The sequence below is a fragment of the Salvelinus fontinalis genome, chromosome 27 (genome assembly GCF_029448725.1).
Source record: "Salvelinus fontinalis isolate EN_2023a chromosome 27, ASM2944872v1, whole genome shotgun sequence".
NCBI lineage: Eukaryota > Metazoa > Chordata > Actinopteri > Salmoniformes > Salmonidae > Salvelinus > Salvelinus fontinalis.
In genome coordinates, this window is record NC_074691.1 from 7641044 (window position 1) to 7668814 (window position 27771).

The window sequence follows — 27771 nt, forward strand, 5'->3', positions numbered from 1 at the left end:
GCAAAGAAGTAGCTCAATATGCTAAACTTGTCCTCACGTTACAAATTCCTGTCAGACACTTATACTCTGATAATTTGTCAGAAAACAACATGGTTAGAAATGCATGACTTGATGCTTTAACAATTTCTACATTAACTGGACATTGAATCTTGTTGCCATTTTCTCTCTCACCATTTGACTTTTCCTTTGTTCAAACTAAACCACACCTCTCATGACCTTTGTCTTTATTACCAAAGAAATAGTTCTGCCTTCAGGGCATCCAATCAAAATTAGTTCACATCCTGTCCTCATAGGCAGATTTGTCTCAGAACAAAGTTCATGTTATTATACTGTAGTTTTCTAGATTTGATTGTTGTAGATGTTTCAATACATATCCCTGAAAACAATCCATCTTTAAATCATCTATTTAGCTGCTGTGATATAATGATTGACACGACAGTACATTTTCAGTAGTTTTATTGAAAAATGCCTCTTGTGTTTCAGAAATAAATAAGAAAATAAGGCTGTGGAATTCACAATTTGCAGTTAAAACATGAAGCAGCAATACCATATCCATAGTCTTGCACACAAATTCCAACTGCATTCGATATTGATAAAACAACAAATGACAACAACTATATTCTGATTAACAAACCATACTAAATATACACCACAGACATGCAATTCCACCTTTTGGTAAAATCAGCTGTGAGTTGATATAAGAAAACGGATAAATATTTTGTCTGAAGTTACAAAATGGAAGCCATGTTTAACTGCAGTACTGAAGATGAAAACTGTAGATAGATGGTGGACAAATGGCCATCTTTCAAGTGAGAAAAAAAAGCAAAAGTATAAAATAGGAATAAAACAACATTTTGATCATCAGAAATTTTGGATGAACTGTAAAAGAGGCGTTTTTTTGTTGGATGCCCCAACACTGTGTGAACAAACATTTGCTTTCCTTTAATACCTTTGAATGTTGGTTTTGTCATGAAGAGTGGATTGTCCAACACTGCAATTCAATAACACTTAATGCAGATATGTTACAAGCAAAAGACACAATAGGGAAAAGACAGCAAGCTTACAGATTGTCATGTTTTTGCTTCCCTCTCCCCCACCATATGATTTAAGGTACTTCCAAATATAGAGGTATCAAACCCCTTTTTTAGTGAAATGTGCATAGCCCTTAATGACACCATATGTGAACACAGCAACAACAAAAACAAGAAGAACAAAAAAAGAAGAACATCCCCTTTTTATGAACCTATACTTTTGGATTCCATTCTTGATAGTGACCTCTTTCGACGCTCGTTTTGTGAGTCGTCTTCTTCTTCGGGTATTGGGACTACGTAGGTTTCAGGCTCAGGTGGATATGGGTCTGCTTGGAAATAGTGTTTTATGCCAATTGAACATGAGTGTGATTTGCAGAGTATGTCAGGCTCAACATGCACAAAAATGAATTGCTGTGTTAGGTTTTCTTTTCAGGCTTGGACATACAGTATCCTGGTGAAATGACAATTGAGTGGAACGTGGTCATATCCCTTTATGTTATTTTCAAAGGCACTGATAGTAAGTAAACAATTCAGTGCGTTTTCTATGTCCGTGTGATGTTAATATTACACAATGTTAATACGGTTTGAGTGATGGGTGGTTTAATTGTTCAGTGCATTTTCTATGTCTGTGTGATGTTAATAATACAATGTTAATACGGTTTGAGTGGTGGGTGGGTTGAATCGTTCAGTGCATTTTCTATGTCTGTGTGATGTTAATAATACAATGTTAGTAAAGTTTGAGTAGTGGGTGGGTTCAATCGTTGAACAGAATCATCATTGCCATTCGCTGCAACTCATTCGAGTCTAAAATATCAACACAAAATATCAAAAATCAAGTAAGAGTTCTACCACCAGCCTATTCATACATTTTGGAATTGGGAGGTTATTCCTCATAACATAACAGAGGTAACCAGCTGGCACTGGAAGAATACCAATGAATACTACAGCGTAATGAATGATGATTCTCAGAACGCTACTACCGTGTACATAGATAGAAAAGCTGAACCTCCAAGGTCACATCGGCACAAAAGGCACGTGGTTCAACATGGCCCCTGAGCTGTCTGTGTGTGTTTAGGCTACAGAAACATCCCTTTTAGGGACACGTGGTAGAAAAAGAAGCATTCGCGTTGGCATTCACCAAGCAGCAAGGTTAAAAGGCAAAAGCATAACTACAAGTGTTAAAAACCACATTGAGTGGGATGTGATTTCAACATCATTTACAGGGCATCATTAGTTTATTGACAGATGTCACCTCAAGAGTAACCACGTTAATGTTGCTGTGGACGTATTTGGGTGTTTGTTTTTGTTTGTTTGTTTGCACATGCTTCTCCACCTGATAGAAGGTCTTTGTCTGCATCTTGAAGCCAGAGAACGAGCAAACAGGCAACTATGTTGTGGTCATCACCGGCGCTTGTCTGATCTAGTTGCTCTACAATGTTGTTAGTACCGGTCCTCGTTGTTCTTGTCTTTCTCAACATAGTTTGTTAATCTTATCCTTTGGTGGTTTATCCTCAAACAGCTCTAGAGCGCGTGAGCAAGCATCTCAGTAACAGGACCTTTTTGTTTTCTCAGGAATTCAAAGTGAAAGCAGCACAGGCGATTAGGAAAGTTTACTATGGTGAACCTGAAATAGGTCAAACGAAGTGTTAGTCTTCAGTTGGTATGGGAATATTTACTTTCTCTCCAAATGTTAACAAATGAATTATCACAATTTATATATAGCCGTTTCTGGAATATATCCATTTTGTCATCAGTCTATACTGTACTCACTTATGTTACGTAATAACTATGTAGTAACTACACATGCTTTTCACTCATGTTTCATGCTTCGGTGACATGCAGTCATTGAGGATGTCATGCCCATCAACCTTTCCAGTTATGTACCTCGGTATCCTTGTCCATTGTACGGAATGCTGACGCACTGGGAAGAGTCACAGTAGCCAGGAGTGCCAGGTTGGCCCCTAATACCTGCGAACCCTTGGCGCCCAGGAGGACCGCGGGGCCCGGAGGAGCCTGCGGGGCCTGGAGGGCCGGTCCGAGCTTCGCCTGTTGGGCCTGTGGAGAGAGAAATCACAATCGACCAATTAGAAGGCATCGGCATGTCATCACCCTGTGACATCAGTGGGAGCTATAAGTGTAGTAACTGTTTCTGCCACAACGGTTTGGAAAATTATTTTTTCTTTTCTTTTTTTTTTACTGAAGAAGGAAAACCCTGAATTCATTCGTTGATCCTTTTTCCCCCTCTTTCGTCTAGACGCTTCGAAAAGCTAAGCTTGGAATGTTTCCCTCAGTCTCTCATCCGTGGTCCTCTAAGTCCTTTAAACATGTGTTGTGAATGTGACCATGAGAGGAAGACGTCAGTACATACATCTGATTGGCCCCTGAACAATGACTCACCATCAGCTAGCTTCCCCAGTAATCTGGGCATTTCCCTTTCCCTGATTCAAGACCACTTTCCAAGTCTTGACCTTGTAGACCTTGAAGCCCAATGCTTTATAGTTACGCGTGCTGAATTTCAGTGGGAGTGGGTGGCTATAGTGAAGCGTGCTGAATTACAACGGCAACTGTATTAGCTGTATTGCACCTCTATGGCCCCTGGCAAGACAAACTCATATTATTGTTGGATGTCCTGGCAGGCAGTTTGGCTGGAATCTGTTCCTGTAGCTCCATTACAGGGTTAAACCAATGGGAATCCCACTGTCTGATCTCTGGTTTCCGAACTCAATCTATGATCTCTGTCAGCACACTGGTCCTGTCAGTGACAGCTTGTAATGACTGTGGTACTGCTCAAGACATTAGAATGGATGAGGACTAAGGCGAGCACATCATCTGAAATGGACCAACTCTGGTTACTATCCATATCAAGTTTGATGTTGCTAATCTGTTTGGTACGTTAAATCTGGGATGTACATAAACCCAGTGGTGTAAAGTACTTAAGTAAAAAAGCATTTTAATTACTACTTAAGTCGTTTTGGGCGGGGGCTATCTGTACTTTACATTTTACCTGTGGATGGAAAATGTATTTCAACATCTGTGCGTATGAGCCTCTCACACACAAAGACAACATAAACACTCTGCCTTCTAGGGGATTTAACTGGGAAAATGCTGAACGGCAGTCATTTATTAAACACAGCTGCCCCAGCACTGCTTCAGGCAACACCTCTGAGCTTAGCAACGCTTGGTTAAGCAGCCTGTAGTTACAGCTACGGAGATTTAAACTGGGAGAAATGGTTCAATTCATAGTGACACATCCAGCTTAAAATGAGAGATGTGGCCAGAAAGACCCCCATTACTGCAGCTAAAGTAAAGTAATGATTGATTTCCCCTGATTCTACCAAAGAATATGACGCCATGCGAATCACTCGGCGAGATTAAGCTTAATGAATGAGCAGTACTGCTATTAAGACAGATGTGACGCAATGCAGGACAGAAGACAAAGACTGGATTGTTATGGATCTGGAGCAAAAATGTGAAACTAACCCGGTGGTCCTCTTTGTCCTCGCTGTCCGACTGCTGCTGTCCCTCGATCACCCTTCTCTCCTGCAGGGCCTGGGAAACAAATAGAAAATCACTCACAGCCGACAAAGACAAGGACACACACTCAAAGAGGAAACCCTAATGCAACCACTATGAGCGCACAGGAATGAACATTTTCAAGAAGTTGCAGGGGGTGGGGGGGGGGGGGGGGGATAGACATTTCCTGAGCCACTGAAAACAGTCTGAGGCAGGCTTATGGAAAGACACACAGAAATACAGACATGACCACTGAGATGAATGGAATATGTTGTTGGAAGATGAGACTTTGGAAAAGGTCTGTGAAGGCTTCATTCCATTGCTATCGCAGCAATTCTAAGACAGAATTGTATGTCTATGGAAAAATGTCCAGTCTTTGTTCCAACCGTGACAATACCACACAGCAAGAGACACTAGTTAAGCCTACTGCTACTGAACAGCTGGGCCAGGGGTGTCAATTCCTGGAGGTCCATGTGTCTGTTGGTTTTTGTTACTTCCTTTCAATATGTAGTAAGACCTAGACAACCAGGTGAGGGGAGTTCCTAAATAATCAACGACCTTAATTGGTCAATCGAGTTCAAGGGAGGAGAGAAAATCCGCTGGCATACTGCCGTCCAGGAATTGAGTGTGACACCCTAGAGCTAAACCTATTGATAAACCGCTTTATCAATTAACATAGTGGAATTCTTGGGCTCCTGACAGTCATGGACATCCTGACGACGTACCTCTCTCTCCTTGCTGGCCAGGTTGTCCTGAACTTCCTGGGAATCCATTCCTGCCTGTCTGTCCCGGCTCTCCACGGGGACCCTGGTTACCGCTGGGCCCAGGGGCTCCGGGGGGACCTGGGTTGTTGCTACTACGGTAACCGCTGGGAATCTGGTTCAGCATGGAATTGACTCTACTCATTTGTCCTGAAAAACAATGGTAACCATTGAGAAGGCAACAGACATTTCATTAAAGGCAGACTCTGTTAGGACTTTGATTTCTCTCTGGTGAAAGTACTACTTACAAATGTAGTGCTGAAAAAAGGCCCACTCACCATTTACTATCTGCTCACACACTTGTCTGGCAATGGACCGCATCATGTTCTGAGGAGCAAAGTCACCCTAGAAACAAACAGAGAGGAAGGCTTGGTGATGAATATACATGATTTACTGAGGTTCAAAACTTGGAGCTAGAACCCTGGAGATGTTACTCACTCTCTCTCCTCTGTCCCCTTTAATACCATTGGCTCCCTGAAATGAAAATACAAGGCCGTTACATCTCACTGCACACATATGTATGTACTGTATGACACAAAAACTTGACCTTTCCGTGGTGTGCATGACATACAGAACTGTTTTACGAGATTTGGTGAGATGGATGCTTACCGAAGCACCTGTGTCACCAGGCTTTCCTGGTTTTCCTGAAGCACCAGGCATTCCAGGAGATCCAGGAGGTCCCTGAATAGTGACGAGAACAAAATAACCAATCAAATACATGTATTGCACCATGCTCTTCAAGGGACCACAATGGGAAGTCATTGACTTTGTGTCATCCCTGTCAAGTTAAAAAAAAATAAATAATGTACTTTGGGTATGTATTTTTTTAAACTTGCAAATAAAACAATCAATCAATCCAGTGACACAAACAAAATAACCATTCAGATACAGTGACACAAACAAAACAACCAATCAGATACAGTGACACAAACAAAAGAACCACTCAGTTTACACTCAAGAAACTTCTGGTCTGTCTTTACTATAGTTTAGGAGAGGCTGAGTTTGACAGTTCTTAAATGTCTTTATTCTCCCTGACTTTACTTTGACTGAGCATACCATTGGTCCTGTTGGACCTCTGGATCCAGCCTGTCCTTCCTTTCCTTGGGGTCCCTGCATTCACAACACACAGACAATAGAGTTAAACAAGTTGAGCTGATGGGATGAAGTTCATTTGACAGACATTGCATGATCATTAGACAATGGCCCATTGATTTTACTTACCCTCGGTCCAGCAGGTCCGATTGGGCCGATGGTCCCAGCTTTCCCAGGTGGACCCTGGGGAAAAAGGCGGAAACACAGCCCACGTCAGAGCTGGACTTTCTTTTTTGCTTCCTCACAGCTCACATTAACACAGGCCACCTACCTTTGACCAACCAACTCAAACCAGTTTATTTAACCACCAGTTTTCTGTGTGTCAAACAGTACATTTCCCATTTATTTCAAATGTCCTCTTTAAACCCTGCTCACTTTTGTATTGTCAAATCCTCTCTAGCCTTTGATGCTTCGCATAAAATTTACAGGGAACATAATATCTTCCAGATCTGTTTTATTGGCCATTATAAATCAGGACTGCATACTCTGCAAGTCGTTAAATGCATGTTGCTATATCATCTGTTCTATCATGGTCACCTGCAAACACTACCCACAATCTATTTAAGCCATGGGTTCACCAAGGCTTTTATCTTGGAATTGATCATTATTTTACACTGGTAATTCATTCTCCAGTGTCTTGTGGCATCAACAAACCTGCAATTCTAAACAGAGGTAAAACAAAAATGTAGGGAGGGGGAAGGCTTTGTTCCCAATTGACTCCTCTGCATAGAAGTACTCTGAGTTTACTGGTAGACACAAAGGGGGCTTCTCCTTTTTTATCAGTAAATAAAAGGGGCAGGATACAAAGATGCCATTTCATGTATGAGGACTGAAGGGGGCTATTTGTTCATGGCGTTGTGAGTTTAATGGAAACCATCTCAGAGGATCTCCAAAATGCAGACGTATGACGACACATGGAAGTGCATCGTTGTCCTGTAAAACGTCACAGGCGAAGCCTGGTAATCATTGATGGGCTCCCATACTGTTGTCAATATTGGTGAAATAGAAGAGCCAGTTATGTGAGCAGAGTAAGGCTCGTTGACCATTACGTTCTGCGTAGCGATGCCATCTATCATATAGGTTAATTATATTAAAAAGATGGGAGTCAATGAAACTAAATTTTCCATTCTTCCATTCTATATCACCTCATCAGCTTTGTATGGACCATAGTACAACTGACACAAAGAGGAAGGCCTAATGTGCACGGCCTAACCAGAAGCCCCTGGTCAAGAAGCATTGTATATCAAGGTGATTTGTTTTCCACTCAGTTATTCTTAACTACAAGAAAGATTGAATACAGATTTGGGAATCTCAACCTGCCTCTTCGTGAGTTCTCCTCGTATGAAATATTGTCTGTGGATTGAAGAGAGGCCAGAGAAGCAGCATATCTGTACCCTGTGAATTATCCCTGATTTACTGTACTAAACCACAGCCAGGCCGGTGAGCCAAAGCAGCACTCACTTTCTGTCCAGGTAGCCCAGAATCACCAGCTTCTCCTTTCGGTCCTTGGCGGCCCTGAAACAGCGGAGGGAGAAACACATTCACACTCAGTGTATAACAACATAATACTTCCTCCAAACTCAACACTCACTAACCTTTAGGTGACAGATCTAAGAAAATGTGTCGTGCCAATCTGTCTTTAACCCAAGGTAAACACGCTGTGATGAGAGTTCTGTGCGAGATGTGTGGAAGTGTATTGGTGATGTCTGAACAGTCTAATGGCAATTTCCTTATTTTTTTTTGCGAAGAAGTGGATAAACATTCGTCTTGAGTTTGGGTGCTTTTCAGCGAAGGAAATCCCAGTGGTGATTAATGTAGCATTGAGCATTGAGCATTGAGATTAGGCTGGTTTAACATGTCCCTAGACATGAAGAAATGCAGGCTCAACAGGCCACAATTACTCTGCAGCTTGTGATTCCCTTACATAATAAACGGACAAAATTATTCCTATTTGGTGTGTGGCGGTATCGTGGGATTTACGTGTAACTGCTGGAAACGAGCCGTGTGCAGCAGCAACGCCTGTGGCTGGGGAGAGGGGAGTGTGTATGGAATGTGTGAGTGCGGAGTGTTCAGTGTAAGAGTGAGACTCACAGCTTCTCCTGGAATAGACAGCCCGCTAGATCCTTGAGGGCCAGGCAGACCCATAGGTCCTGGCAATCCTGTATCTCCACGCGGTCCAATTGGACCCTACCAGAGAAACAAAGACAAGAGATAAGAATCAATTAGACCTGGAACGAATGTTGCTCTTGAGATCTCCAGACTGAAAATGGCAGTGCAGTCAAATATGCTACTGTTGCAATCTCTGGAAGAAGACACCAGAAACCGTGGAATGCCTACACTGTCAAACCAAGCCTCCCTGAAATTTCGAGAAGACTAACATATTCCTAATAAGTGAATTCAGATGTGTTTCCTCCTCTTCAAAGCCATGAAACTGTAAACAGTTTCTCAGTTTTCATCAAGAGCAGAAAAAAGCTTTAAAATATCCCACATTCTCCAAACTGTGTCAAATGCCATGACCACTTTAGGACTTGCCTGCAGCCGGTTACAGCCCTGCAGTCCTAAAGAGGGAATGTGAGATGTGATGTTAGTGAGGTACTTACAGCCGGGCCAGTCTCTCCTCTTTCGCCCCGGGGACCTTTGCTACCGGGTGCGCCCTGGTGAAGATAGATCATTTGTCAAGTTAACACAGGGAGAGAAGGGAGTGTCCAGAAGCTCTGACCCACACTCATGATGGATACTCCCTCCCTGGGGGCTTCATAATCATCACTGTAGTTTCCTTCTGGCTTGCCCTTTTAAAATGAAATACAAGCCAACTTCTATTGTGCAGTGTACAGTCAGTCCTACATAACGAATGCATGTCAGAGGCAACTGTACAGTACATAAATCAAAATGGGTCAAAAAAGAGACTTTCCGATCGGCAGATCAATGAGTTCACTAGAAACCCTGGCCTGCAGCATAGAGATGGAAGGAAAACAAGTCCTAAATGGCTCCTCATTCCCCATGTAGTGCCTCATGGGCCCTGATCAGAAGTAGTGCACTAAAAAGGGAACAGAGTGCCATTTTGGAGACAAACAGAGAGTGTAGTGGGCGTATCTGGTCCTTACCACTGCCCCCTGTGTTCCCTGGGGTCCTGTGCTTTCCGAGGTACATGTGCAGGCGTTGGGGAGGGACGGGCACTTGGACTCTTCTCTCTGATAACAGGGGAGGAAACAGACAAAGAGACGGGGTGAGCTGCGGTAACTAGAAGGAGTTAAACACAGACCCATTACTGACTGTAAGTCTCTCCAGATAAGAGCGTCTGCTAAATGACCGAAATGTACTGTAAATGTAAGCAGAGGAAGGGTCAGGAGGTTACAGGATAATACGGCTTATTTTGATTGATGAAATGTTATTAGTTTGTACCAGCAGTACGGTATATCTCAAGGAAGACAAACCGATGAAGTACATGCTCACTAGATAAGAGCAATATTTTATAGAACAACTCTAATCAGGCAGATGTGTTGGCATGCAACCCTATACAGCCTGAGTTTCCAGGAAGTCCATTGTTGTAAGCCCTACCCACAAGACATGAAACACATTAAAACACATTCTGGGTGTCCAACCAACAGAAATTGTGCAGCTCTGATTTGTTGAAACAGAGGCGTGTTTTTGGATATCTCTGGCGGAACAATAGCGAGAAAGTCCAGATCAAACAGGGGCATTGTCTTGATTGTATTGTTGAAGGCCGTTCAAAGTTGTGATGCCTTTACAGTCAATAGCCGTTGCTTCTCCGCCTACCGGCCGGGCTCTGGGGCGGCGTATCTGCAAATCAGCAACACTCTCTCCTTGACGAAAGGTGTTTGAAGCTGCAGCTGTGCCATTTAAACACAGTCATGGTTCTTTAACAGTCAGGACAGGAGACCATAATTATAGAATGGCCAACTAGGATTGTAAAATGAATGTGCCTCACAAACATCCATTGAGAGTCTTCCAAGAATTTGAATAATCGAAGAAGAAAAAAACTGAGATTTCCTGTTCAAACTGATTAACGTTCCTTTTCTGCTGCCAAAATGTGCTCTGTACTGGAGGCACTTTTTCATTCAGCTTCGACTTTGACTTATTAGAGAGAACAACTGCATATGGGTGGTCAGTGAAGTGCTAATCATGCCATACTAGCTGCTCGCCATTCCCCTTTCCATAGGTTGAGTGAAATATACTAAGCCCTCTGTCTGCACATGATTTGACCATTGGGAATCAGATTTGCAGGGATGCAGTTTCACTTTTACTGCATCTGTTATACAAGTTATCAGGACAGCGTTAGAATCCAAGACACAGCTGATAAAATACAGGCTTTTTTTCCCATTGTTCCTCTTCACGTGTTCAGGATGAGGTAAGCATGTCCTAAAGCAGAGATGTCTGATGGATATGCATTTGTTTACTGCCGTGTTAAAAGATGAGACAAGCAAGATGCATTGTCTAATTCGCACACGCATGCAGACACACACAACTGGACTTGATCTCGGTCACGGACACTCATGCCAGGCTGAAGGCACACACACTCAGGGGCTCAACGGGTGTCAAGAGGACTATGGATTTGGGTCAGTGAAGATGCTTACAGACTGCTCAAGAGCTTGTTTTGTAGCCTGTTACGTTGTCCCTCCTCTCCCCTCCAGGGAGGTCCAGGTGTAGGGTGAAGTTGCCCCTAGTCACTGATCTGCATTTTCCCCACTAATGGTTAAGGTTAGGATTGGAGGAGAGGAAGCTGATCCTAGATCTGTACCGTGGGGAAATTTCAGCGGAGGTCCACTGAGGCTCCTCGTACTCACCATAGACGGAAGGTCACAGCATCTGTCTCTGCTCGTCCAGCCCAGGGTGCACACTATATCGAACATCTGGAGCTGGAACTGTGGAACAGAAGGAAAAAAAAGGAAACTTACATACTTCCTCCGCATCCCAAAATATAAAATAAGAAAACAAGGAGAACGTGCAGACAGAGAGCCCGCGGAACATCAGATAAGGATAACAGGCACATTCCACTTGAGATGCACTGTGTTGGAGGGAGTGAGCTTCAAGGCTTCCTCCTGTCATAACAGCACTCAGATACACAGGAGCACTAAAACGGTCATGCTAGTAGGCTTGTAAGGTCCATATCCTTTCATGTTGTATGACAGTTCACTTACAGTTGCAGATTCACCCTTGGAGCCAGTGGACTTGGATATTTTGCCAAGAACTTGATAGCCATCCGTGGACGTGTTTCCAGCTTCCTTAATCTCCTTGTCCGCCACCTCTTGGCAGTCGAGGTTCAGCTTGACTTTGGTGGGGGAAACAAGGAGGTGGAGCTGCAGACAGAAAATATTAGATTTGTTACATTCTTCGTTCAGGACATACTTTCGTCTAGGACCGTCTGCTGTCTATCCTAAAACTCCGCAAATCATTGGGTTATCTGGGGTTGGCAACAGAGCACAGAGAGACACAGGGTGTATTTGGATGTGTTATTTCCTCTCCTTGATGTGTTGTGCCTTGAATCTCTCCAAAAGAGATAGGCCAGAGTACAACAACAAGAGCAGCACGCAAACATGATGTCAATGTGTTCCGATGATGTACAGCATCCTAAAAGTGCACACAGGATAAGATATGCTCAGGATAAGATAATCACCAAAGTTCCATCGATGTCATCTCCATTCACTGTTAAATACATAACATTAGTCATATGGCATGTCATATCATCAGTAAGATTTAGCGAGTGTGGTAGAACACTGTAGGAAATGCCGGATCAGCTGTTTGGTTGCCTACTGATTTACAGAACACCGCCATCCATTCATCTGTCTCATTTACTTTGCGGTGATGGGTTTAAAGTGATGTGGTGCACACCAAGGATGAGTCTTTCCACCACTGTGTTTCACAGAGTCAATGTACACACTACGTTGCTAGTCCTTACTCAGATCGACCTCACCACATTTTCTGATGATGTTGTTTTGTGGCGCGACATAAGAAGTGCTCCCTTTCTACTCTTTCCCTATATTGCCAAACATTCAGAGGCTAGCTGCTGTTCTGGGGAGTTCAGCTGTAGCCCAGTGACCACATTCTTACTGAGCATGCAAAATGATACTGTACAGTACCAAGCCATGGAGTCAGCCCCAGAGGTTTGACAACCACACACTGTTTAATTCATTGTGGTCAACAAATGTACAGCTATGTTTAGCCGACCGCGAGCAGAGGAAACTCATATCTCAGGATTCTTCTCGGAGAGCGTGCAGACAGACAGCGGCGCACGCGCCGCAATTTATGGAGACTGTGAGTCTGTTTTGGACGACAAGAGGGTAAATAAGGTAACGGTACTGTGAGAAAGCAACTCGGCTCAGGGAAATGACATCATCGTCAGCGCTCTAACGGGAAGAAGAAATGCAGCACCTCTAGGAATGCTCTACACAGACTCAGACTGTCTCCAGTTTAAGACCTCTGGCTGAGCGATTCAAACACAGCAATACAACAAATCACCTTGTGGCCTATCAAGAATCAGACACACTAAACCTTCGACCCTAAGAAAAGGGATACCAAGATGCTATCTTGGTATCCGCGAAGATGGCATTCCCTGTGAGCTCACTGATGTGACATCCACGTTACAGATGTTGGAGTTTCCCTTGACCTCTGGTCAGTGACTGGGATAGATTATACAGCTCCTCCCAGACCTTCTACCATCATATGACCATATCCTCTCTCTCGCTCTCTCTCGCTCTCTTTCGCTCTCTTTCGCTCTCTCTCTCTCTCTCTCTGACATGACCATCGTCTAACACGTATTAGCCTTTTCATTCACAAGTCTTGGGTGTTCTCTATCCATTCGGACTACATATGGTTTGCGTTTTGCTCACTGACTCAAGCTTCCATGAAACCCATATGCCTTTATTTGAGTATTATTTGGTACAATATGCATTAGGTTGTTATTGTATTATCCAAACACAAGACGGTGGTTTTTGATAATGAATTAAATGTTTGATACGTTCAGCGTGGTGAAAAGCAGAGTTCATACGGTCAGGGTATGTCAACACTCATTTATCATCTTTGTGGATATTTAAACGAATTCCTAACGACTATTAATCATGGTTTGAGAAACCGCTTTAGCGTTTGATTCCTGAGGGTCTGCTAAACCTACTGTATGCTTACCGTAATCTTAGTGGAAAGAAAGGGTTACTGGCGAGAGAACAAAGCATTCAAACTGTCATCAGAAACAGGCAGATAGAGATGGTTTATAACAGGGGTTTTCAAACTGGGTTACAGACTGTCTGCATATTGCACCAAATAGGTACTGAACGGGGTCCGCAATTTTTTGATATATATTTTTTTTTGCTAGCTGCAACATAATAACACCATGGATAACATTTGAATTTCTCTGCATCCAGTATGAAGGAAGTTAGAGGTAGTTTCTAGCTAGCTTTAGCGCAATGACTGGAAGTCTACAGGAACAATTAGCATGCTGGCTGTTCCTGTTCATCCGGAACAAAATGGCTGTTCCTGTTCATCCGACTCTGGGGAAGTAGATAAAAGGCTCCAGTGCCAAAACCTCGAACTACCCCTTTAATATGGAGAGAATTACAGTAATAGGATCTAATTACCAAATGTTTTCTGTATAGAAAATTCTTAGGCTTATTTCCTGCAATTCTACACATTTTGTCATGGAGTGCAAAGAAAATGTTGCTATTTTAAAGCAAATTTTCTCACAATTTTATACATTTTGCTATGTCTAATGTGTATTCATGATATATTTGAGTGACTACAAATTACAACAATATCTATGGGCTAACAAAACAAAATTTAAAAAAAATAGTTCTAGAACTGGACACTTATGACAAATTATAAACAGCTCTCTAAGATATGTAATGACTAACATGACAAGAGGAAGTGATGATGCACTACCCAATTTCGAAATTGCCCCTTGTGCATTCTACTATTACAACTTTCAAGAGTAAGTTTAATACAGAATCGGTGACCCGTCCTCGTGCTAACCTCATTAGCATGAGGTTGTAAGAAACCAAAACAAATCCCAGGACATAGACATATCTGATATGGGCAGAAAGCTTAAATTCGTGTTACCCATAAAAGATATTAAACTATGTATATATTTTTAGAATACCATCTTTGAAATCTAACAATCAAATAAAAGCTAGACAGTCAGGGAGAATAATACAAATAAAAAACTGCATTCAGGGCACATGGCTATTGATTTTGTTCTAATGTTTGAGGATTTCTGTTTGTTTGAATTTCAGTACGATTTTCTCTAAAGCGCCAAGATACCTTTATCTGTCTAGCTAATAGACTATGTTTGAGTTTACACTTCCTCTTCCAATGAACTGTGGGGAGGTCAAAATAATGAACCTGCCTACCAAATCTGTTCATTTTAAAATGTTGATTACTTTTATTTGCCATTATCATTCACCTGATAATAAGACACAGTGTGATTGCATTTTTTACTAAGATATGATGGGGGTTCCTGGGTCGCCGGTTTGCCTGGGCAGGGGTCCCTGGACAAGAAAAGTTTGAAAACAAGTGGCTTATACAATAGTCACAGTGAGGATTTTTTTTATTGGCTGATATAATGGAATTGTATTTCGACCCAATATACACACAGGAGGCTCCCAATTCCTTGAGTGGAGCACATCTGTTAAACCTATTTTAGCGAGTTTTGTATCATCGGCGGTAACTAAGACCTTTCAAACGCTGAATTAGCAATTTCCTGACTGCTTAGGTCGAGGTAAATCAGCCTTGCGGTGAAGCAGTGCAACGCGGCTATTTTAAAGCCCATAGCCCTCCTCACCACACAACACTTTCCTAAACCTGCCAGAGTTGGCTAAGAAAACAAACCAGGACATCAATCAAATAAGGGAGTGAGAGTCTGGGTTCAAGCTAGCCCATCTAAATTGTGTTTGTTTATGCTGCATATGCTGGCAGCAGGGAGAGAAGAGTGGGTTCTATAAGTCACCAGTTCTGTAACTGACACAGTCATCTACTTCTTAAAAACACATTATGCATTCTGCAAAGGAAAGTTTCAACCGCTATACTGACTGAGGGAAATTACAAGTGAAAAGCGCTTACACTACTCAATCCCTACTCATTACTGTCTGTCTGTGAGTCTGTCACTGTAAGAAGTGTGGTTGAGGCCCTGTCCCCAGTGGGAGCTGGAAATTGCCTAGCTTGCGTTCCAAATGGCACCCTATTCCTTACACTTTATTTCAATGTTTTATTTAACTAGGCAAGTCAGTTAAGAACAAACACTTAGAGCACTACTTTTGAGCCCAGCTGGACAACACTGGGAGAGATAGTGCATACATAACCATGCTGGAAGACTGGGACAGATACAGCATACATAACCATGCTGGGAGGTAAACCACAGAACAGAGTCGCCGCCCCTACAGCAACGGCGAGAATTCCCCTGCGGTCGGCTACCAGAGGCAACAGAGGCAAGGCTTGCATCCAACATCCAGGCAGAGAAACGGCAGCAGAGCCAAAAATGGGATAGCGATAGATAAAGAGAGAGAAAGAAAGAGAGAGAGAGAAAGGCAGGCAGAAAAACCTCCCCCCAGCCTGGCATTCCACTGCCTCTCTGATGTAATTGTTTAATAGTTATAGCAGTGACCCAATATTTTCCAGACTAGCACGCCAACAGCGACTAGCAGTACATTTTAATGATCTCCGCAAAAGGACTTATAGATTCTAGTGAACGTTTGTGATAGCGTTGTGAAATGACTATGTCCACAGCCCCTATGAGCACACGGCTCTGACCTTATGGTAAATGGAAACTCCAGTAAGTACCAGCGGGAAGTACTTCCATATAGCTCTTAATGCACAGAGTATACACGGACTGCCTATGGTTAATCTTTAGTGGTCTCCCTCCCTCGGGTTACAACTTAATGCACTAATCCAAGAGATCAAATATGTCAACAGAGTCTGATTTCTCTGCCCCACTTAGTCCAGTTTCTCTGGGGAAACCAACAGCCATCGAATTAGAGCCCAATGTGGAGTTGGAGCTGGACCAAACATGACCACTTCAGCTTAGCATGAAACCAGTCATTTGATTAGCTTCAAAGTCCAAACAAACTGGTAAAAGATCAATGGCCACTTCTATCGCTTGATTACTTTGAGAGGCTTTGATTACCATCAATAACGTCAATCTATGCGTCATGTAACATTGGGGTTTATACAACTTACAGCCAAAGACCATCTGTTTGCATGAGCAGACACTGTTCTGCAGAGCACATGTCTGTAGCTGTATCAGGAGGTACACCTCCTGTAATATACAATGTATCAGGAATGCCAGGTATCCCTTCTCATTATCTGTGTATCCTCAGGACATGCAAGCTTACAGCAAGAAGAAAAGAGACAACTGTGATTGATGTGCCATACCTCAAGTCCAGTCGCCAAGCCCTTGAATGTTCTATAATCTGGCCATTAGCTTCACTACACCCAGTATATTCCTCCAATCCCAACAGTCACGCATACAGGCAGTCAGGGTTTACCTTGTGGAAGCTTCCATGGAAGATTCTCTTCACTTGGTCATTGTCGAATGTGACCCTCTGGATCTCCCCCCTCGTATCCTTGTTATAATACGAAATCGTTTGGCTGGAAGCTGAATAGAGAAAAAAACGAGTTTGAGGAGAGAAAAGAAAAGAGGTTACAGATAGCTCTCCAACGTTGCATTAGGACTTGGTGTCATGCAAAGCTCCTAAACTAGAAACAGGACTCCAATACCATTGTCATCAATGGGCAGTTTATCATAAAGTAGATATGCTTTGTGAAAGCTGCATCACAAACAACATGGTCGGTGCTTTATAAAGGCCAGCTGAAGATAGCTTATACAGGATGCTGGAACCGGAGGAGGGTGAGTGTGGTTACTGAGGGAGACCAAAGCAGCCCTGTGCTCTGGAGCCCATTACGATCCCTTCACTGCTCCCATGAGAGAATATCAGACAGAACAACATAAATCTATCTACAGCTGCTGGATATGATATCTCCTCCTCACACAACCCTACTTCCTCCTTCCTCTATGGCTGTGTCACAAATGGCACCCTATTCCCCATAAAGTGTACTACTTTTTGACCAGGATACATATGCTTCCGGTCAAAAGTAGTGCACTATGTAGGGAGTAGGGGGTCATTTGGGATGCAACACCAGTAACATCTTGTAACCCTCATTGTAAACCCTCTGTCCTTGACCCCTTCAAATCCCCAGAGCTACAGAGCCTTACGATCAATGGTGACCCCGACTTCAGGCTTGTCGTCCTTGGTGGACACCTGCCAGATGTCAAAGGCCTCGTTGGGTGTGTCCGGGAGGAGACGGAACATCATGATGATGGTGTAGGAGTGAGGTAGTCCGTCTGGGTGGATCTCCCTGTTCAAACCCCCACAAAACCCCAACAATAAGACTGACCATTTAAAAAAAAGACGAAATACACAATAATCAATTCACCATTAATATACATGTGTACAGTATTACTCTATGCCTATGAACCCCCGTGATGTGGCTGATGTTTTTCCATAGAGTCGCAAGCAGAGGTAACACTCTGAGGCGGGAAGGTTAAGCTGACTGGAGATATACAGTATTTGATAGGCCTACTGTGCGGCTGATAAAACGCTGAGAGATGTACGGTGTAGGAGATAGACAGTGTAGTTGGATGCCTCGGAGCTACGTGGGATGAGTGAACCCAGCAGCACGCCAGAACTTCAGATTGAGCTGGAACACTGCTACAGGGCAGTCCATGTTCTGACATGTTGGGACCTGTTGGGTCAGCCAATCACAATAAGCAGAACATTGTACATTTATTGACCTAGTTTAGAGGGGAATGGGGTCTAACATTTTTGTCTGAACATAGTTGAGTATGACGTGTCATCTCAAAGTGCCAAACCAACGTTAATACAGTTTTTGCTGCATGGGAAAGGCCCACAAAAAGGTAATGTTTAAAAACAAGTAATTTCTTAACGCCCGCACTCCCTGCATTGACCGACATCTCCTCAGTCTTCCTGGATTCGAGCGGAGACAAGCTTTCAGAGTCTGAGACTATCATTATAATGTGCCGCAACTCAATTATCCCTTAAATCCATTAGCTCGCAAAAGTAGTGCAGACATACACTGCAAATTAGTGGATTCGGCTATTTCAGCCACACCCATTGCTGACAGGTGTATAAAATCAAGCACACAGCCATGCAATCTCCATAGGTCAATCAATCAATCACATGTATTTATAAGGCCCTTTCTACACTAGCCGATGTCACAAACAGACATCGACAGTAAAATGACATGTATTGAAGAGATCAGTGACTTTTAACGTAAGTGCTGTTACTGTGAAGTGGCAACGTTTAGGAGAAACAATGGTTCAGCCTCGAAGTGGTAGGCCACACAAGCTCACAGAACGGGACCCCTCACTACAGAGTTTCAAATTGCCTCTGGAAGCAACATCAGCACAATAACTGTTTGTCGGGAGCTTCATGAAATGGGTTTCCATGGCTGAGCAGCCACACACAAGCCGAAGATCACCATGCGCAATGCCAAGCATCAGCTGGAGTGGTGTAAAGCTCGCCACCATTGGACTCGTTCTCTGAAGTGATGAATCACGCTTCACCATCTGGTTTGGTGGATGCCAGGAGAACGCTACCTGCCCGAATGCATAGTGCCAAGTGTAAAGTTTGGTGGAGGAGGAATAATGATCTGGGGCTGTTTTTCATGTTTCGGGCTAGTCCCCTTAGTTCCAGTGAAGGGAAATCTCAACGCTACAGCATAGAATGACATTCTGAACTATTGTGTGCTTCCAACTTTGTGGCAACAGTTTGGGGAAGGCCTGTTCCTGTTTCAGCATGACAATACCTATGTGCACAAAGCTTTGGTCCATACAGAAATGGTTTGTCAAGATCGGTGTGGAAGAACTTGACTGGCCTCCACAGATCCCTGACCTCAACCCCATCGAACACCTTTTGGATGAATTGGAACGCCGACTGCGAGCCAGAACTAATCACCCAACATCAGTGCCCGACCTCAATAATGCTCTTGTGGTTTTACATTTACATTTAAGTCATTTAGCAGACGTTCTTATCCAGAGCGACTGGAAGCAAGTCCCCGCAGTAATGTTCCAACATCTATTGGAAAGCCTTCCTAGAACAGTGGAGGCTGTTATAGCAGCAAATGGGGGACCAACTCCATATTAATGCCCATGATTTTGGATTGAGATGTTCGACGAGCAGGTGTCCACGTACATTTGGCTATGCAGTGTACAACCACAAGAATTGACCATTCAAAGCCAAAGACAATGATAGCGTTGTAAAATTCCAGTAACTTTCATAAAATGCACGTGCTATCCAGAAATCCTGGTTGGAGAATTCTGGATTTCCTGATTATTCCCTCCTGATTCTGGGAATCTTCCAAACAGGATTTCTGAAAAACAGATTTTTTTTGTAATCCAAGACAATGGTATCTCCGACTCACGTGGTGGGCTGGGTCAGGAAGGAGTTCTTATGGAGTCTATAGGCTGTGTAGCTGTTGAAGGAACCAGGTTCCATAGACACTCCCTTGATATAGCCATAGGTCTTCTCTGTCAGGTTGAACGCCTCCAGCATTCTGAAGCCTACAGCACAAGGTGAAGAACTCATTTTAAGTTCGAGAACTTCTCAAACCAACGAGGGAATGATGCACGCGGTTTCTGCAGATGGTTCTAATTTGGGATGTACATAAATAATAATCTGAGCATTTTTACCAGGTGATGTGAATCCATTCAGGTAGATCAGGGGACAAGCTGTGAAGATAATATCAAAGATTAGCAACAGTTCAATTTGTTTTCGAGAATTTTATCTTGGCCGATAAATGAAATCGCTTACTGCTAAATACTATAAGTGGTATCCGAAATGGCAAACAACAAAACAGCTTACTAGACGTCGCTGTTTCGCAAATGAAGGTCACAAGGTTGTCTTGGATAGTTGCGAAGGCGTCAAAGTCGTCCACAACAAAGATGTGCCTGTCGCTTGGCTTGCTGCCAATGTTCTGCAGCTCAGCAAAATCCACATCGGCAACACCAACCACAAACACGCTGTAACCTGGAGAGGGAGCACCTGCATTCTCAGAAAACCAACTACACTATGTGTATGGTGGTGATGCTAAAATGCTACAGAGTGCTAATACCTCAATGACAGCGTTTACAAGCGTTATGGGATATGATTGACAATGGGTTGACTTGAAGATGGCTGTGCAGCCAATTGAGTAAGCCTTACCTGCATGCTGAAGTGTGGCAGCGTTTTTCTTCACCTCATCCTGAGAGCGACCGTCTGTGACAGCTACCACAACCTTGGGGACATTCCTCCTCATTCCATTTTCTGGGGCGAACACCTTCTCCTTGACATGCATCAAAGCAGCGCCTGATCAAGAACAAAGAACGGTAGATTCATTAAGGTGATAGACGACAATATATATTCAAAGGATGGATATTTCAAGACTAAGCAGGCCTGGCTCCGATGAAACATGTTGATGTAAAGTCACTTTTGCAACCAGAGACTAGTGCTGCCATCCCAAATGGCATCCCATTCCCTTAATAGTACACTACTTTTGATCAGGGCCCATGAGAATAAAGAAGTGCACTGCATAGGGAATAGGGGGGCATTTGGGAGACAACCTAGTTGGTGGAAGCTGGGTTTGGGGAGCCTCACCGGTCTTAGTGTTTCCTCCTCGGTACTGGATCAGCTGTAGAGCAGCGAGAGCGTTGCCCTTGTCCGAGTAAGAGTTCAGCCTGAACTCTGTCTTTGCTTCGTCGCTGTACTGCACAAACGACACCTGTTTCCAAAGTAGAAAGCATTACAAGGAGTTATAGTATGATTTCATACCGCACCTATTATTCTAAACAGTTTGCCAAGTTGACTAACAATTACAACTTGCTTTTTCCACTATTACAATGTGCTTTTCCCTCTATTTACAGCACTACACACCTGCATTCCTGTCGGTCCGATGACGTCGAAGGCTCCAATCATGCTGAAGACGAACTGCACCACTTTCCGGAAACTGTCTTCTCCAATACTCCACGAACCGTCAATAAGGAACACCACATCTGCCTTGGCACCTTTGCACACTGAGGCAAAAGAAAAAGAACTCAGTGAACTGCACTTAAAAGATTCCATGGCAGGCACCAGATTCTGGGCTGCCTGGAACACCAGGCCCGATAACAGAGAAAGGCATGATAATGAGAGTCGGCAACCTCAAAAATAAAAACGTCTGCATGAATCTCACAAACAAAATCAATGAGAGAAAGAAATTACATAATGAAGCTATACATGGCAATTATTGGTTTAATTGATCACACTTTCCTGAAAACAAAAAACTAAACTAGAAACATTTGGTTACCATAAAGGCTGGAAATGAACTGCTCTTTAATGTCTTTCTCTCTTAGCACAAAAACGAGTTGGCAAAACACAAGATAATGTCTACCTGATGTGATAGAGCACTTTATTTTTGTATCTCTCGCAATCCCCTTCCTCAAAGTCAGAATCCATAAACAAGTTTTACACAATACCTCATCAAACAAACAGCTTCTTTGGACTTTCTCAACACCTAGGTCAGTCATTAGTCAATGGGTGAGTTCCCACTGAAAACCCTGGACAGTCTGTGTCGAGCATGTGGCGGCCATTACTTTAACACTGGCACCACTCTGATCTAGAGGAAATATGTCTGCAGGTCTCTGCTTCTGCCAAATAGTGAGATTTTGATGGCATTGCATGTTTTCTGAACCTGGCTTTTTATGACTCTCAACTAATCGCACTAAAACACACTCAAATTCAAATGTCGTGACTTTGCACTTGACACCTAGTTTGGGCTCCAAGGAAGGCTTCAAATGTTCCATATAGCATTGGTGAATGTGGTGCCGTTTGGTGCTTTGGCACTATGGAGGTGATGGATACTGTATATCATAGTCATCATGGCGCCATTGGTTCTTACCTGCCCATGCAGGTGGAATGGTAGGTGGTGGTGGAGGAGTGGGGGGTGGCGTTGGGGCTTCAGTAGGTTTGACCACTTTGAGAAAGAGACAACAAAGTGTCAGTAAACATCAACAAAGAAATGACAAATTCGGACAGCACATTGGCACCACTTTTGTAAAAAGCTGAAGACTACTTAGGTAACTGCCCTGACAGTAAGTCACTCTGGGTAAGAGTGTCTGCTAAATGACTCAAATGTAAATACTCACATGTTCTCTCTTTGGTGCTGACTCCAGGGCCCTCGAGGTTAGGGGTCTGAACGAACACGGTGGCGCTGTAAAGAGCGTCAGGGGAGAGCCCCTTGAAGCAGTACTGACTCTGAGCTGCAGTGATGGTGATCTCCTGCTGACCTTTACTGGAGGCTACACACAGTCAAAACAAAGAGAAATATGAGACATGTTGACATATGTTGAGAAGAGAAACATGTTGACACGTGTTGACTGCCGAGGCCGCTGCCTGAAACGTCGCTCCTCGTAAAAATCACGGGTCTTGTCTGAGTACGAAAAACAGAGTTAATGCCATTCAGCTGGGGCTATGACAGTGCTGCGGTAAAGCACATAGATGTAATATCGGTGTTGTCACGTTACACATGTAATTCAATATGAATTGTTTTGGGGAAAATGCAGAAAGTTTTCCAAAATGTTGTATTTTTGGTCAAATGAACCATGAGACCAAGACAATGGCCTTATAAGGGCAAATTTCCCCTCAATCACTTCTCCTGGGCTGACCCCTTCCTGCTCAAGGTAGAAGACCAAGATTATTGCGCAGAGATGTATGCTATGATCCCCATTCCTCAACCACATTCCACTTCAGTAACAAACAATTGGCATTCTAATACTGACTTGGAAGCTCAGTCTGTCTGGGAAGCATCTTTAAAAGGTCGCTAGCTTTTCAAACCTTGGGGACTGTTTACTTTCGGTGAGTGTTCTCTACAGCAGTTGTCTTTCTCACACAAGCAAAGCCTGCTTAAGTTTGGAAATGTGTCATGGGTAATGATTACCATGTTCATATTTAAATCCTTGAGATAATGCTTCTTGTTTTTAAAAGTTTATACCTCTACTGAAAAGAAATTGGGAACAAAATAATGATTGTGCCGTTATACAATACATAGCCTAATAGTCTAGCGCGTATTACGCACGGCAGAATGAATATTATTATTTTTTACGATTTCATATGTCTTTGGTAAAAAATTGATCTAGCCTATATGATTCTCCAAAATGAAACAAACTCTAGTAGGTCGAAGGAATTGTCCGTAGTGTTCTGAGACAGGATTGTGTCGAGGCACAGATGTGGGGAAGCGTACCAAAAATGTCTGCATCATTGAAGGTCTCCAAGAACACAGTGGCCTACATCATTCTTAAACGGAAGTTTGGAATCACCAAGACTCTTCCTAGAGCTGGCCAACCCGGCCAAACTGAGCACTCGGGGGAGAAGGGCCTTGGTCAGGAAGGTGACCAAGAACTCGATGGTCACTATGACAGACCTCCAGAGTTCCCAAGATTCTCTGGTCAGATGAAACCAACATTGAACTCTTTGGACTGAATGCCAAGCGTCATGTCTGTAGGAAACGTGGCACATCCCTACGGTGAAGCATGGTGGTGGCAGCATCATGCTGTGGGGATGTTTTTCCAGTGGCAGGGACTGGGAGACTAGGTAGGATCGAGGCAAAGATGAACGGAGCAAAGTACAGAGAGATCCTTGATGAAAACCTTCTCCAGGGCGCGCAGGACCTCAGACTGGGGCAAAGATTCCCTTTCAAACAGCACAACGACCCTAAGCACACAGCCAAGACAACGCAGGAGCGGCTTCGGGACAAGTCTCTGAATGTCCTTGAGTGGCCCAGCCAGAGCTTGGACATGAACCAGATCAAACATCTCTGGAGAGACCTGAAAATAGCCGTGCAGCGACGTTCCGCATCCAACCTGACAGAACTTGAGAGGATTTGCAGAGAAGACTGGGAGAAACTCCCCAAATACAGGTGTGCCAAGCTTGTAGCGTCATACCCAAGAAGACTCGAGGCTGTAATCGCTCCCAAAGGTGCTTCCACAAAATACTGAGTAAAGGGTCTGAATACTTATGTAAATGGCTGTAACGTAACAAAATTAGGAAAAAGTCAATGGGTCTGAATACTTTCCAAATGCACTGTGTGTGGAAATAGCACTTTTCTATGTTTTGTCGTCAAAAAGATAGAGGAAGATAAATGTTTCCAATGACATCATCAACCAATTAGTAGACAATTAGTAGGCAATGCCTACTCATAATTGGTAAAAGCACATGATGGACACTGATTATGTCATTGGAAACATTTATCTTCCTCCATCTTTTTTTCAACAAAAAATAGAAATGTGACATTTTCACATAGGTTGATGTTGGGATGGTGCTGGAGATTATGAACTTTAAGTTGAACATGTAAAAAATTTTAAGCACATTTCTCTGCTGTAAAACCGGAGTAGCCTATCAGAATGATCGAAAAAGGAACCACGGGAAAGCGCAGCCTCCATTCGCTATTTGAATGCATACGGATGATAATGGCCCATTCTAAATCAAAACAAATGTAGCATATTAATAAAGACCAGATTACATTGAGAATAGTCTGATGAGTTAGAATAGTATCACTTGATGAGGGAACAGCTAGTGCCTTAGAGCGCAAGCTTTTTGTTGTGACTTTGTACAAATCATCAATATAGTTGCATAAAGCAGCCCATATATGTTTGGATTTCTAAGACATTCTAAAGTTTGTGTCATTCACAACTAAAGTTGCCCAATAACTCTAAATCTAGCATATAGGACCTGTTTCAAATGATCACTTTTACGCTCAACATAGCTCATATGCACACTCGCTCGGGAATGGTAAAAGTTTACTATAAAATCATATAATAAAAAAAAGAATGGCACAGAATTTATGAGCATATCTTGTCTATTAAATGAACTAGCCTACAGCCTAGGCTCCCATTGGCATGGCACCTAGCCAGATAACATACAGTAGGCCAACTCATATTCTGCTCTTTTGAAATACATTTTCTCCACATCATAATGTTTCTTTAGACCTGCATAAAATAAATAATTGACGTATTGTGATGGTGGATTTATTAGACTTTGAAAAAATGTAGATGTCCCAAATCAGCAGCTTGTATGCGTGGAGGCATGGAGATACTAAACATGTTTATGTTAATTAACACTCAATTACCATGAGACCAGCAGTTATTTGCATGACAGTTACCATCTGACAAAATGTCATGACAGTCACCATCTGAGAAAATGTCATGACAGTCCCCATCTGACAAAATGTCATGACAGTCACCATCTGACAAAATGTCATGACAGTCCCCATCTGACACAATGTCATGACAGTCACCATCTGACAAAATGTCATGACAGTCACCATCTGACAAAATGTCATGACAGTCACCATCTGACAAAATGTCATGACAGTCACCATCTGACAAAATGTCATGACAGTCACAGCCCTAGGTCTACAAGCGAACATTAATACAGATGGATTCAAAGGCCGACAGTAATAAAAAAAAGATCTCGTCTTTTCAGACAGAGAGACAACTAAAACTTGGTGGTCGGATACGTTGAGAACACGCCACAGTTATGCATTCCCCTTCAAGAGATAAACACAGGGGCGGGCTGAGGATAAACAGTCGTGTGAATGTCTAGACCCAATCTCAACAGCCAGCACCGTACCACTCCAATGTTCTGAACACGGAGGAGGCTGTGGCTCTGATCAGTGGGGATCTATAGCATCTCGGACTAGTGACTGACTAACACCAACTACAGCATGTGTTGACGCTCCTTCTGAAATCTCCTTCATGGCTTCAGACATAAGAAGAAGCACGAACTCAATTATAATGCAGCAACTCTTCAGGGTAGACAAAGAGTCTCTCATGTAGCCAAGCTTAAAGGTGCAATCTGAAATGAATGTTTGGCTGAGACTTACGGTCCAGAGGGTTGAGCTTGATCCTGTAGGAGGTGGCAGCCCTGTGAGGACTCCACTTGATGCAGAACTTGTCAAAGCCAACGTTGTAGGTCTCGATGTTGGTGACGTTCAGGTAGACTGGAGCGGAACACAAGAAGAAGTGTCTCAGACTGACTTCAAGGCCGAGTCCCAAATGGCACCCTATTCCCTACATAGTGCACTACTACTGACCAGGGCACATAGGGCTCCAGGTCAAAAGTAATCCACTATATAGGGAGCCATTTGGGATGGCTGACGTTGATGCTTCAGAAAGATGATATTTGTGTAGATCAGATACATACGTGTTGTTCCTTGTCCTTCGAGGGCCCCGCTCATGCCAGCATCATACTGGGCAAACACTTTGACATCGTAGGTGGTGCCAGGGAGGAGGTTCTGGAGGGTGTATGAGGTCACGTCACCCACAAACACGTCCAAGCTCTTACTCTGATCTTCTTCTGCAGGCAAAAACAACACAATCTCTACCTTAATAACAGCAACACTACAACACAATCTCTACCTTAATAACAGCAACACTACAGCACAATCTCTACCTTAATAACAGCAACACTACAGCACAATCTCTACCTTAATAACAGCAACACTACAGCACAATCTCTACCTTAATAACAGCAACACTACAGCACAATCACTACATTAATAACAGCAACACTACAGCACAATCTCTACCTTAATAACAGCAACACTACAGCACAATCTCTACCTTAATAACAGCAACACTACAACACAATCACTACATTAATAACAGCAACACTACAACACAATCACTACATTAATAACAGCAACACTACAGCACAATCACTACATTAATAACAGCAACACTACAGCACAATCTCTACCTTAATAACAGCAACACTACAACACAATCTCAACTTTACTCATGAGGATAAGGAGAAGAGCAGACGTATCTAAACCTGAAATCATCTCATTTGAAATGTAAAGATGGCCCTTAGATTTCATGCAAATTATTCTGGGTCATTACTTAGTCATTGCTGGGAAACTTTGGCTTTGCACTGGGACCTTTGACGAGTAAAACACGGTATGACAAAACGTGACAAAATTGTGAAGTGCTGTAACTTTTATTTCCGAGCGTGTTATGGGTCCCTGCTCATCATTGCATGCACGTGGCCCAGAGTCGGACGTCATCTCACCCGCAGGTGTGTAGACCAGCTTGTATCCGAGCACCGGAGACGGCGAAGGGTCCCAGGCAACACGGAAGCGAGTGTACCACTCATCGGAGACGCGCAGGTTCCTGGGCTCCAGCAGGCCAACTGTAACCAAGGCAGAGCAACAGAGTGAGCAGAAACATGTCAACATTCAATCAGTCACGGCAGTTACCCTCAACAACAAGTAGGGCCATGACACCATTTCCAGTCTAGCTAGCCCTAAGTGCAGTAAGGCACCACATTACCAGAGCACACAGC

At 43.2% G+C, this 27771-nt stretch overlaps 1 protein-coding gene across 6 annotated transcripts in view; it reads right to left on the reverse strand.

Moving 5' to 3' along the window:
• Positions 1–439: 439 nt before the first annotated feature.
• Positions 440–27771, reverse strand: part of LOC129824947 (collagen alpha-1(XII) chain-like) — a 91698-nt gene continuing 64366 nt past the window's right edge. For 3 of the 6 annotated variants that reach the window (XM_055884522.1, XM_055884521.1, XM_055884525.1), the window contains 28 exons: positions 27499–27618; positions 26632–26784; positions 26312–26428; positions 22578–22730; positions 22331–22405; positions 21328–21467; positions 21052–21175; positions 20620–20763; positions 20281–20445; positions 20109–20147; positions 19841–19979; positions 17613–17755; positions 16885–16994; positions 11557–11715; positions 11203–11280; positions 9502–9588; positions 8998–9051; positions 8489–8584; positions 7859–7912; positions 6527–6580; positions 6362–6415; positions 5915–5986; positions 5744–5779; positions 5584–5650; positions 5270–5455; positions 4512–4580; positions 2916–3086; positions 440–1357 (listed from right to left, as the gene is read on the reverse strand). In XM_055884522.1, coding sequence (XP_055740497.1) covers positions 1236–1357; positions 2916–3086; positions 4512–4580; positions 5270–5455; positions 5584–5650; positions 5744–5779; positions 5915–5986; positions 6362–6415; positions 6527–6580; positions 7859–7912; positions 8489–8584; positions 8998–9051; positions 9502–9588; positions 11203–11280; positions 11557–11715; positions 16885–16994; positions 17613–17755; positions 19841–19979; positions 20109–20147; positions 20281–20445; positions 20620–20763; positions 21052–21175; positions 21328–21467; positions 22331–22405; positions 22578–22730; positions 26312–26428; positions 26632–26784; positions 27499–27618 — 2981 coding nt within the window. In that variant the 3' untranslated portion in view covers positions 440–1235. Of the gene's footprint in view, positions 2656–2907; positions 3087–4511; positions 4581–5269; positions 5456–5583; positions 5651–5743; positions 5780–5914; positions 5987–6361; positions 6416–6526; positions 6581–7858; positions 7913–8488; positions 8585–8997; positions 9052–9501; positions 9589–11202; positions 11281–11556; positions 11716–16884; positions 16995–17612; positions 17756–19840; positions 19980–20108; positions 20148–20280; positions 20446–20619; positions 20764–21051; positions 21176–21327; positions 21468–22330; positions 22406–22577; positions 22731–26311; positions 26429–26631; positions 26785–27498; positions 27619–27771 lie in introns of those variants that run through there. The other 3 variants (XM_055884524.1, XM_055884527.1, XM_055884523.1) reach the window with 2 other exon arrangements.